The following is a 12215-nucleotide window of genomic DNA, read 5'->3' on the forward strand; positions in this document are numbered from 1 at the left end:
TGGGTTTCAGTATTTACAAATTCAAGATCAGGTAGTATATAGGTATAAAATTGATCTTAAAAAAAAGAAACTAATAATAAAAAAAAAAACAATGTTTGGACTTTGCATACATTCCACTATTACATAACAATATGGGTTTGGTAACCGGCCCATGATGTGTGGTTGCCATAAAAAATTTCGCAACAGCAAATAAACTAAATAAAACCTTGCAAGCTAAAATTTAACAGAACTAAAGTTACCCATTCTACAATCTACGTTCATGCTAGCATATCTTTTGACCGTCGTGTCAACATTTATATAAATTCGAAGAAAACAGACACATGAGATTTCAAAGAAAATAAGTTAAATGGAGAAAGTATATTTAGTGGGGCTCAATTTGTGACACGACATACATTCATGGATCTAAATTTAGCCCAAACGTGTTCGGGTTAGTTTTGACTTGATTTCACGAACATATTAATCTGAAGGGGCCAGGTTAAGGTCACATGACATGATGACCCGTTTTATTTTATATATTAGTTTTCAATATGTGTTATGTGATAACTTAAATTGATTAGATATTTTATTTCTAATGTTACAAGGTTATAAGAGAAATGAGCACCACATTCTATGGTTTAATCGTAACTAGGTTCAAGCCCCGCCATGATGTGGCTGGAGCTATAATCATACACGCTTTTGTAAAGCCGTCACAATTTTAAAAGGCCATACTTTTAATATCATAGCCAATCAAAACGTCAAGCCACAATCACCGTGTCATTAGATATACGTGTTTCTATATTATCAGTTTGCAAAAATCATTGTTAGTAACAAAACACGGCTGCAAGAGATCTTGTCAACCCAAATGTCAAGTACCATCACAACTATCCTAACAATAACTTATACAGAAATAAGTCTTCAAAATAAAGCCAAACCCCAACCAAACAAAGTTTTAAATACCCAAAATTAAAACAACTTGTAAAGCCAAAGGTGCAAACACACCATGCATAAGAAAACAACAAAGCATGAGGTAAAAGTCAATATAGCCTAGCTATGTTGCAAATTTATTATGCACAAACAGCCATAACCCTCAACAAAACATTTAAACAACGAAGCTCAGAGGTGTAGGATGCCGGCAACATATAATATCAAGCCAAATCCTAACCACCATCATAGCTATGGCACTCGGAGGACAATAGGTCAGTTTCATTGAGCCAGACCATCAACAATTTGGCCAATTGAGTTGTACATCACCCAACAACAACAGAATACGACCAAATTACAGTATGTAAAAAAAACTATTGGTATATTATTTTCTTGATCCTTGAGGAGCCACCTCATCCAAAGGATTTCACTAACAGTTGTGGCCATGGCTCTATACTCAGCTTCCGCGGATGACTGTGATACGACAGATTGCTTTTTGGATTTCCAAGATACGGGGGCGCCTCCAAGGAGAAGTAGATATTCGGTCCTTGATCTTCTAGTGATAGGACAACCAAGCCAATCGGAATCTGTGTACGCAACAAGGTTGCTTCCCCCTTTCTTGGGAAGTAAAATCCCTTGACCGGTTGTGGCTTTTAAATATCTAAGGACTCTTAAAGCAGCATCAAGATGGGTTTGACGAGGGTTAGCCACGAATTGACTTAGAATACTGACAGAGTATGCAACGTCGGGACGTGTGGCTTGGAGATAAAACAGTCTTCCAATGAGCCGACGATAATGATTGGCATCAACACGGTCTTCTTCTTCCCCTATGCCCAGCTTCAGATTTTGTTCCATGGGCATAGGACTGGGGTGACAACCAAGCATTCCTGCGTCTTCAAGAATGTCAAGAGTGTACTTTCTTTGGCTGAGAACCATGCCTTCTTCTGTTCGAGCAACTTCGATTCCCAAAAAATATTTGAGATTTCTAAGGTCTTTGATGCTAAATCGTTTATTCAAGAAGGACTTTGTCTCGCTTATTTTGTTGGCATCATTTCCAACCAAAATCACATCGTCTACGTAGATTAGGACTGCAACATATGTCTCTCCCCTTTTAAATATGAACAAGGAGTGATCCGCCTTGGTGTAACAACCCGCACGTTCGTGCGTTGTTACTACTCGTTATATTCGTTACGCCTAGCACCAGATATTCGGATCATAATGTAACTATATCGCGTACATCGCTATATCGCAATATTTTCGCATATTATCGCATATTTTATCGCTATCACATCACATTGTACTTGCTGACAACCACGAAGATGTCGAGTGAGGACCAATTCTACCCTCCTTGATAGCCGTGATGTGATGCAGTGCAACTCATTACTCAAAACACACATCGCATCACACACATTAACGTTCACGATGACATTGAGAGAGGACCTATTCTACCATCCTCGATGACTGTGAAGCGTCGCAAAGTAACGCATATTCGAAATGAAACTCGGTTATTGTATCGCAACTTTGAAATATGGATATGTATATACGACCCAACGTGGCTAATTATAATAAATACATGAAAATGTGGATGAGAATGTGTAACCAAACCATCGCAACGCTTAACAATCGGAACGGAACGCCAAAACTCAGCTCGCCGGAGGCGTTTGATCGAATGGCACTTCGATAGAATGGCCATCCGATCGGACAACCATCCGATTGGACAGTCATCCGATCGGACAGCCAACCGATCGGACAGCCATCCGATCTGATGCACTGCACCGCCTTTCTCCTCCTTTGCCTATAAATACCCCACTTGTCACATCAACAACAGTTGACGTGACTGCTCTCTCTCTCTCGACCAGACGCTTTCTCGCCATTTTCGCCCGATTTCTCGCGATACTTGTAAGTTTCCACCCTAAATCTTGTACTTCTACGATCAACACGCACTCCTTCATCTTTTCACCATCAAATCTCACTTTTTATCCGTTAAATCCTTGGATTTGAGCCGTTCCAAGGTGATGTCATCATGGAGTTCTTAGGAACAATGAAGTGTGACCTCATCTCATCAAGAACAGTCCAGATCTGATAGATTCCACGGTGTATAAACACAAATCTCACCTAAATCTAAGTCAAATCTAAGTTTTCTAAGTTTTTCTTCAAACTTTCCTAACTTATCACTTGAAACCGGTAGCAATAGAGCTCGTACAGACCTTCTACTTTTCCTATAGTGAAGTGGCGGTTTGAGAACTGGTTCCTATCGACGAGATGACCGGCTTGTCGTGTTAAACACGAATAACCGTTGAGAACAGTTAACTGATCGAACGGGGTGATTCCCATCTGATCCGGTGACTCGGACATGGTGGAGTTCCATTGTTTAGCTCATAGTCGTAACGTCTCGATCAAATCGCAAAAACTTAATGAAATAGCCAAGATGTAAAACGATAAGATTATGGGACGGGTTACCGTCCGATCGGATTGCCGTCTGATCGGACTACCACTCGATCGACCTGCAATCCGGTCGGGTTGCACTTGGGGTCAAGACTTAAACGAATTTTCAAACATTCAAGGATCTGAACAACGAACGGATTGCCGTCCGATCGGATTGCCGTCCGACCAAACGACCATCCGATCGGCTGACTTTTGGATCCTCAACACTTAAACATTTTACAAATCCTCATCACACATCAGTTCCAACGGATTGTCACCCGATCGGATTTCCACCCGAGCGAGCGACCAGTCTGCTGTGAACTTATCAGCAACCAAAGTGTCTTGCCAATCGGATCACCGTCCGATCGAACAGCCACCCGATCGAGTTGCCACCCGATCGACCGACCGTTCGATCGACCGACCTGAAAGTTAGAGATACTTCTCTGTTTTCAAAATGCTACAACGAAAACTTCAAAAGGCCAACCATCATACACAAACACATCTTCCCCAACGAGGTAGCAATCCAATCGAATGGTCACCCGATCGGATGACCATCCGAATGGATTGTCACCCGATCGACCGGCCACTCGATCGACCGGCCACTCGATCGGATTACCATCCGATCGGAGTACTGTCCGATCCATTGACACCTTGCTCCGTTTCACGCACTATTCAAAGCTAACGTTATCAATATGAAATCATTCTAATCTTAGACGCGCTCCCTTCAATCCAACCAAGTTGTAGTTGCTGCTTGCTGAGCACCGACTGTGAGTATACTCGAACCCTTTTTTATCGCATTTTGGGTGTAACATACGTTCCTATTAAATCAACTTTATCAAAACTAATTATTCAATCAAATTGTTATCACTTGCGAATAACTGTTATGCATATTAATACGTGATGCTAGTTACATATGTGTTAGGACTTATACTCGCGAGGTCCCTCCTTAACTAGTATATTACTATAGCACCCGACGGGGTCTAGTTAGGATGAATAGCAATCGCAATCGCAGCTCGAGTGACTTAGCTGGTAGTATCAGTCTTGTATGCATGTATGTTGAGGTATCTCGTTTATGTAATGGAAATTCGCAACACTTTTTATCTATTTTACGCTACACTATCAAAACTTGTATACTCGCCAATACTTTTGTATTGACGTCGTTTTAACGTATGTTGCAGGTTTAATCGCAGTCTACATCAAATTAAGCTAGGAAGTCTAGAAACTCACCTAAAATCTATGTTGTCGGATTTGTATTGTTCGAGAGGACAAGAAATCTGTTATACCTTACGTGATTGTATTGTTTATTAGTATGGGATAATGAACGCATTAAATACTATCGCAATATAGTTGTTATGGATTCTCTTGAGCAATCTGATTCGCCTAGTGCTGCGCCCCGATGATACCGCCATCGGTTGGGGTGTGACAGATTGGTATCAGAGCCATAACTATAAGGAATTAGGCAAGACTCAACCTAGTCTGGGTCGATGTCTTAGAAACGACCTAGTCTATAGTCTAAGTACCAACGGGCCGACTCGTGCGAACTTAGTAGGATTTGCACGGGCCTACTTGATACTCTCAATCGACATTGCTAAAAACTACAACTTTGTGTGAACACCGCGTACTACAGCTTCACACGAAGAAGCCTTTCCTAAGGCTGAAATACTACTTAGCCTTTCCTAAGGCTGCCATAATGCACACATTTTCGAAAATACTCGCATAACACAACCGAGTGATCCAGTCAAAATCAGGCGTGAAAACCAAGGACTCTCGATAAGATCGCTCACTCAGCGCATTTTTCTAGCACGAGAACTTTTTGTCAAGCTAGGAGTGACATCCATAACTCGACGAAAGTCTCCATTTCAAAATCTAGTGGAACTCTCGAAATTATTCGAAGAGCACAACCACAGCTAGGAGTGAAGTAATTAAGTCAGGGGTGAAACCCATATCTTAATAAACCATTCCACCCTCTATAAAATGGTTTTCAAAAGCTCTCACCAAGGACTCGACTATAACGATAACTCGAGCCACGCGATGACTAGGAAGACGAATGCCATGAGCTGCATCCCAGTGGAAGCATAAATCTTCGAGGGCAACGCGCGTACACAAATTAGTTGGGTATAGTTGGGTTACCTTGGGCAGTCGACGCCTAAACACCCGAGGCACTCTATCTATTTTTCTAGTATACGACCCGCCGATTTTACGCTTTATGGAACCTATTTACGCTTATGTGTTACGATTTAAAACTTTACGCTTTATCAATTTCTCAATTTATCGATTTTCGCTCCCTGCTTTATAAACACACAACTCGCACAGCTATCACAATCTAAATCGAAAACCGAATGTTCGCAACAAAACAAATGTCTAATTAATCGCCCTCGCTTTCTCCCTTCAACGCATCCTCGCGCATTCTATACCGACATGTATGTATACAAGTATAACTACCACTAATTATATGTACAAAACGAATAAATTGTGTGAGAACTTAGGAATCTCGTGTCTCCTATGTGGCTCCTATGTGAAATCTATTATATTACTCGCTACAAGTTTTGATCGCGCTCAATCGCATCGCAAAACTCAAGAATCATTATGATCGAATCTCACTCCAAATCTCTCTCTGTCTAGATGTCTTCCAACGACTCTACCTCGAGACAAACAGCTAGGAGAAGAGCCAAACGAAGCGCCGAAAAGAGGATTGCCTCGCTTGTGGCCAAGGAAGTGGCCAAGGTCATTCCTTAAATTGTCGCTCAAGTGCACTCTCTTAGCAGCTCTCGAACCCCGGAAGACTCTAAGACGGAAGCGCCGCAATCTGCTTTCCTCTACAAACACCTCAAAGCCTGTGATCCGATGGAGTTCACGGGTGAAGGAGGTGTGTCCCAACTACTCCAGTGGTTCGATTCTATCGAAGTCACCCTTCGTTAGAGTGGGTGTCCTAATGGTTTCCGTACCACTTGCGCTACCGGAGTATTTCAATCGCGAGCACTCGACTGGTGAACAGCCTGTTGGTGCATTCATCTGTCGACTTCGTCTTGTATCGAGTCTTGTACTAGATTGTTAGATCAGGGCACGTTGTTCGAGAAAAAGGTTGATTTCGCTTGAATGAGTTGATTTCGCTTGAAATGACATTATGCAGTTTCAAGCGGAATCACAACATAGTTAATTCCGCTTGAACTGCACTTTGACACTTTCAAGCGGAATCTCAAGTCTATCAATAGGATCTCAAGCGAAATCATATGTAACATGTTTATGATTTGGATACCGAGGTGCTGCCGGTTTTTCCTATGATTGTAATCAGTGTTAAATCAATCAGAAAGTAGTTTAAAGTGATATTCAAGGTGTTTCGAAGTCTATTTCTCTGTTTCCGCCTTTGAAATAGATTAAAACTCCTCTGAACGACTCGTTTGGGTCACCATCCGATCCTACAAGTGGTATCAGAGCTCAGGAAGAGGAGTTCTTACCGATTCGGCTCAAAATTTCTGTTTTCTACACCTTTTTTTCAAAATTAACAAATTTTTACTGTTAAAATCGGCTAATTTTCTCATATATTGTGCAAAACTGTGTTTTAACAAACCCTTGAGAGTTTCAGACCTAAATTTGATTTAAAAAAGACTAAAATGGACCAAAGTTCTGATTCCGCTTGAACGAACATTTTTTATTCCGCTCGAGATAAGCAGGTTGATTCCGCTTGAAATCATTATTTCGCTTGAAAAGTCACTTAATTCCGCTTGAAAATATCTTATTCCGCTTCAGTGGGTAATTTCGTTTGAATCGTTTCAAGCGAAATTAGGTGATTCCGCTTCAAGTTGTTATCCCGTTTGAAAGTGTATATTTTCAATCGAAATCAGTGATTCCGCTTCAGGGTGATTTCGCTTGAAAGGGTTATTTTGCTTCAAGCCTGTTTCTGTTTGAGTCTTATTCTTGTTTGAAATTTAATCCCGTTTGAAGGTGTGTGCAGGTAATTCCGTTTGGAGGTAATCTCGCTTGAACTGATTCAGTTTGAAACTGTTATTTCGTTTGAAAAGCATTTATCTTGAAAAACGTGTTAGCGAATCATGAGTGAAGAATTTTATAACGCGTTTGCCACATCCCCGACTACTCCGGCTTCCATTGCTCAAAACATGAATTTGGAAAATGAGACTGGAACAATGCAAAAACCCCTGAAACTAATGAGCATTGAGGAGTATTACGGATGGAAAGATAGGTTTGAAAACTGGGTTCAAGTTAACCATCTGAGATCATGGGAGTGTATTTTGAAGAAGTATGTTCTACCACGTACAGATCTGCAAGTTGAAAAAGAAATCTCGGAATTCAATGACAAAGAACGTGACATGTACAAAGCTGAAAAGATGATGATTAGTCTACTTCAGCAAGCCATTAAAGAAGACATCTTTGTATTTCTTCAACATGACAAAACTTCAAAATCAATTTGGGATGCTCTTAAAATCAAATTTGAGGGAAGTGAAAAGATGATTAAGAGCAAAAAGGCACTGCTTAAAAAAGAATTTAATCTTTTCACAGGTTTGCCATGGGAAGATACAAAGAAACTTATTGAAAGATATTGCCATTTAGTGAGATCTATGTCTATGTTAAGCATAACCAAAGATCTTGAAGAATGGGTTGACAAGTTAGCTGACACTTTACCTCAAAAGGAGTGGGGTACTTACTTGATGATATTAAAGAACACTGGAGTATATGATGGTTTGACAATTTCTCAGCTCATCGAGAAGATTGAGGGTCAAGATCTTGAACAGCAAAAGATTGCGAGGATGACTAATCCGAGTGGTCAACAAGACGTGAAAATGTATTACAAAGGCAGTGTTCAAGAGGTTGAAAGAAGTCCGAAAATATAAACTACGTTTAGTGCTGGAAACTCATCTGAAAATGTTGAACAAAGTCCTAATAGCAGCAGTGGTTTCTCTTCATACCCAAGTGCCAATCCAAAAAATTCAACTTCGAGTTTTCATTCTCAAAGTACAAAAGGTGGTGGTTGTGTGATACAGTGCAACATTGCATTGAATCTTCCAGAAGGTCAAAGCTTTTCTGAAGAAATTGCAAAAGATCACATGTCTTTACTTGCAACTGTGCTACAATCCTATGAAGGTCTGGTTGCAGGAAGGATCGGAAATCCTATGCTGACAAAGGAGGATTCCGATCAGATAGACGCTGAAGAAATGGAGCTCATGGACATCAAATGGTGTCTAGCTAGTGTCCTGAGAAGAGCTGAAAAGTTCAAGATGATTACTGGAAGAAAGGATTTTCTTGATGCACATGTTTCTACTTTAGGTTTTGATAAATCTAAAGTTACTTGTTTTCGATGCAGGGAGAAAGGCCATTTCAAGAGGGAATGCAAGAATAGAGAAGCAAGTGAAGCAAAGAATCCGTTTGGAAAAGATGACTACTAGCGGAAAGCCATATATCAACAAGTTGGTCAACAACAACAACAACAACAAGAACCACAAATGGCTCATGGTAGAAAAGTGATAGAAGACTCTTCAAAGAGAGCATGTTTAGTGAATCAAGAAAATTTTAGCTGAGATAAATACATTTCATCCGACAGCAAAGCATGCCTAATCAATCAAGATGATGAAAGGTTACCTGAAGGTTTTAGCTGGGATATGTTTGTGGATGAAAAAGGAGAGTTTAAAGCTTTCATTGCTAAAATTGTGAATGAACCAGATATGTTTACCGAGTGGATGAAAGCTATTGGTGTTAGTGTGAAGAATGAAGAAAAAAAGTCTGTTTCATCAGATGAAAGCTCACAAAGTTCAGATGAAAGTTCAGAAAGAGAAACTGTTTTTTGATCAAACACCATCTGATTCTAGTTCTTCAGATGACAGCTCTGAGAAGTCAATAGATTTTGATCAATCACCAACTGATGACAGTGGTGATGATGAGGAAGAAAGACACATTAATGTTGCAAAAACTCATCTATCTCCTAAAAGTTTTCAATTCTATTTTGCAGATCGCTTGGAGAAGCTGAAGGAGAGATGAGCAGCAAAAGAACAAAAGCAAATGAAGTCTGAAAGTGTTGTTCAAAAAGAAGAGATTGTTCAAAATGAAGAAGTTAAAATTGTTGCTGAGGAGATTGTAGAAACTGAGAAGGTGATTGAAAGTGAAAAAGTTGTTGAAGCTGAGAAAATCAGTGAAGCAAATAAAATTGTGGAAGTCATCAAGCCTTGCTCAAAGTGTCTAGAATCTTGCAAGGAATGTGCAGCTAAAGATGAAAAGTTGGCTGAGTTTGAAAAGATGAAGGAACAATTACTGTTCAATCTCAATTACGTGAAGGAATCTTATGATGTATTGAATAGAACAGTAACTGGTCTTCAAAAGACAAATTCTGAGAGAGAAGACGCTTTGACAAATGATGAATGCAACAATGATGACGAAATAAAAAGCTATAAACTATTACATTGAAGAATGTGCCAAGCTAAAACAAGAGTTGGAGACTGAGAAAATTGAGAATGAGAGAATCAGATGATTATTACAGAGTTATTCTAGTTCTGATTATCTTATTGATCGAATTTATCCAACTGTTGCAGGTTTCGAAGCATTTCAGGATGAGAAGCCAAAGAAGAAGGATACTGGTAAGAAACCGAGTGTTAGCTATAACAAGTGTCCGCCTCCGATCTGGGAAGGATATTCTCCCAGAAAACCAAATGAGGAGCAAGTTCAAAAGGCAGTCAATATAAAACTGAAGTCTGATATAACCAATGAATTACCAGAAAACATTGACGTCACTTTCACATCGTCTGACACTGATCATGAGTTTGAATTAATAAAAAGGGTGGTTGATCAGGTGTTGGATACGGATGAGGAGTCTGAGTCAAAGTCTGAGTCCGGAGGTTCAAGTTCGTCAGTCAACAGTCCAAAATCGTCGGTTAAAAGGGGTTATAGTAAAGAGTTTTTGCTATCAAAATCTAATTTGAATGAGGAAACATTTGAAGTTGCATACACTTTGAATGACTCTGACAAATTATATTCTGATAAAGAATTTCCAATAAGAAGTGTTAGATTTGAAATGATTAAAAAGGTTTTCAAAATGACAGAAATTAATATTTCTGAAATAAAAGATTTAAATCTTACTGAAAAACCTAAAAAATACACTTCAAGAGTTCAACAGTGATTAAACAAGAAAAAGGTTACAGTTTTGGTTCTGGTTTTCAAAAGAAACCAAACCATAACGGTAATTTCAAAAAGAAAGGTCTTGGTTTTATTCCACCTGAAAATTATAAAAATGAGGAAATTTCTAAAACAAACACAAAATTTGTTTCAGGAGGAAGTGCTGAAGAAGAATAGAAGAAACCTTTCTGGAGACAATCAAACCAGGAGTTTCTTGCTGAGAGGAAAGTAAGTGGAGTTTTTCATCGAAAGGAGACTAGAACCTGTTACAAGTGCAATGAAGTTGGTCACATTGCATGGAATTGTTCTCAAGCTACTAAGACAAAACAGGGAGTCTCTGAAAAACTTAAAGAAAAAGTTGTTGATGTTGAACCACCAACTGAAAAGTTCAAAATTTTTGAAAATTCAACTTATGAAGTTGGTGAGTGTTCTAAGAAAAATTTTTACAAAAAGAGAGCCAAGGACAACCAAATGTGGGTTGTTAAGAAGTTTGATGAGAAAACTGGCAATGATTCTGGTTCCACAAAGCCAGAAGAGCCACAAGTTGAGATTAAAGAGGAGAAGTCAATACCTTCAGTGAATGATGATAATTTTCCATCATTGAAGGATGAAAAGTTTAAGCAGAAAATTGGTAAGGTTGAGATCTCAAATCAATTCTATTCTGTGAAGAAAGAATTTGATGTTGAGAAAGCATTCAATGGAAGTGTAAAAAAGATTTTTGAGAAAATGATTGAGGGTAACCCAACTGAATCAGAGTTAAAATCACCCAAGGTTGGTCAGACTTGGGTGGAAATTCTTTTCCCTTAAAAATCTGACTTGCCAGAGCTTCCAGGTTGGTAAGTGTGAAGCAGGAATCGGCATCTTTATTGGTAAAATGATTTTGTGTAGATGTGGTATTCCTACAGGTGGTAAATCAGGGACATTAAGTTGTAATTGCTTTTCTTACAAGTGGTACAGAGGTTTGTTCTGACAAAGTGATTACTCAAGGTCATTAATTTGAACTTGATGTAATCCTCATACATGTGGTTAAAATGGACAATGTGATGAGTTTACCCCGAACCTACAAGTGGCTAAAACAAAATTATTTTCCGGAAAAACGATTTTGATTAAAACAAACTTGAGTGTTTTGAAATCTTAATGGGAAAATAGTTGTTGAAAGGGGGAGTTCTGATTGTTTATGCCTAGTGGATGGCGATTTGAAGCAATTCGATATCAGTTGTCATTTTTCTTGTATAGTTTGTTTTCAAATTTCTTTAAATGTGTTTGCATTTTAGGGGGGAGTAAAAATTTCTGAAAATCCAAAAACATTAGAAAATTTGAAAAAGCCAAAAACATGATAAAATCAAATATGAGTTTTGTTGTAAAAAGAGAAAATGATAGTACATCAATGGACGATCACAACATGCTAAAGAAATGGAAAGTTAAAAATGTGATAAACAATCTCACTGCGGAGATGTCAGTAGGGTTTTGCACATTTAGTAGATTGTGACGAGATATAAATCTAAATTTCAAACTTGCTTATCTCGTGGGGAACATTTCTTGGATATATGGGTAACCCCCGAAATCTTGTTTGAAAGGTCCCTCTTTCTGAGATACTAGGTCTTTATACTCAGTGATATCTGGGGTATTATCCCGGGACTTCTGATTTGCGGAAGCAATGGCCTAGACCCCGTATAATACTTTCTGCAAATGCTTGAAATATAGCGCCGCCCTCAGCATAAAAAATGATGAAACATTGAAAAATGCTAATCATGTGTTGTTGAAGAAAAGATCCT

The 12215-nt window shown here is 39.0% G+C and overlaps 1 protein-coding gene across 1 annotated transcript; it reads right to left on the reverse strand.

Moving 5' to 3' along the window:
• Window positions 1-1182: 1182 nt before the first annotated feature.
• On the reverse strand, window positions 1183-3255 carry LOC110893185 (uncharacterized mitochondrial protein AtMg00810-like). Its single transcript, XM_022140303.1, has 2 exons — window positions 3108-3255; window positions 1183-1988 (listed from the first exon to the last, which is right to left on the reverse strand). Exons 1-2 carry the CDS (start codon window positions 3253-3255, stop codon window positions 1183-1185), a joined length of 954 nt encoding a protein of 317 aa, XP_021995995.1.
• Window positions 3256-12215: the final 8960 nt, after the last annotated feature.

Source organism: Helianthus annuus, chromosome 12 (genome assembly GCF_002127325.2).
Source record: "Helianthus annuus cultivar XRQ/B chromosome 12, HanXRQr2.0-SUNRISE, whole genome shotgun sequence".
Lineage (NCBI taxonomy): Eukaryota > Viridiplantae > Streptophyta > Magnoliopsida > Asterales > Asteraceae > Helianthus > Helianthus annuus.

Coding starts and splice junctions, on each gene's coding strand:
- LOC110893185 (XM_022140303.1), bottom strand. CDS start 3,255: ATGTCCGAGTCACCGGATCAGATGGGAATCACCCCGTTCGATCAGTTA. Junction 1,989..3,107: donor CACTATAGGAAAAGTAGAAG/GTCTGTACGAGC, acceptor CATATGTTGCAG/TCCTAATCTACGTAGACGAT.